The sequence below is a fragment of the Acanthisitta chloris genome, unplaced genomic scaffold, assembly GCF_000695815.1.
Source record: "Acanthisitta chloris isolate BGI_N310 unplaced genomic scaffold, ASM69581v1 scaffold7994, whole genome shotgun sequence".
Taxonomy (NCBI): Eukaryota; Metazoa; Chordata; class Aves; order Passeriformes; family Acanthisittidae; genus Acanthisitta; species Acanthisitta chloris.
The window spans coordinates 105930-106575 of record NW_008670937.1 but is presented as its reverse complement, the minus strand read 5'-3'; the positions used below and the strand labels follow the sequence as shown (position 1 = coordinate 106575).

The 646-nt window shown below is 47.4% G+C and overlaps 1 protein-coding gene across 1 annotated transcript in view; it reads left to right on the top strand.

Annotated features, from left to right (window-relative positions):
- The window catches only part of UNC80 (unc-80 homolog (C. elegans)), a gene marked incomplete at its 5' end in the record, with an annotated part of 127435 nt that overhangs the window by 23959 nt on the left and 102830 nt on the right, over window positions 1–646 (top strand). Inside the window, one exon of the mRNA XM_009073891.1 lies at window positions 426–643. Within this exon, the coding sequence (XP_009072139.1) occupies window positions 426–643 (218 nt within the window). The remainder of the gene's footprint in view (window positions 1–425; window positions 644–646) is intronic.

Below are 646 nucleotides of genomic sequence, written 5' to 3'. Positions count from 1 at the left end.
CCTGCTGAAACTGCATGAGAGAAAGGTACTGAAACAGTGCTGGTTTTTAAGTGCTGGTGCTCTCTGTAGTTCCAGCTATGTGAGTTCTTGAGATGTTTTCACCTCATGAAGCTCTGGATTTCCAACCATCCAAGATACTAGGCAGAGCTTAGTGGATTCTATGCACGTAGCTCAATGTCCGAGAATGTCATAAAATTATCCAAGTGCATCCATCCCAGCCTAGGGCAAGACTGAGGTCCCTTAAATACTCCTATGATCCCAAGGTGCAGATAGTTGCTACTGGGGTAAATGGCCAAGATAAAAAGCTCAGAGTGGAATGTTATTCTTGAGCCACACATCTGTGTTACCTTTTTTCTCTCAAATGGTAGTTTGCCATGCCTCAAAGCTTCTACCTGCTCCCATATCTACTCCTCTTCTTCCTGCAGTTTAAGAGCCGCAAAGAGGACAGGGATCGCGAGCGTAAAGGGTCAATCCCTTTCCACCATACTGGGAAGAAGCGGCAACGAAGAATGGGGGTGCCCTTCCTCCTCCATGAGGATCATTTGGATGTCTCACCCACTCGCAGCACTTTCTCCTTTGGCAGTTTCTCTGGAATCGGAGAGGACCGACGTGGCATTGAGAGAGGAGGATGGCAAACCACCATATT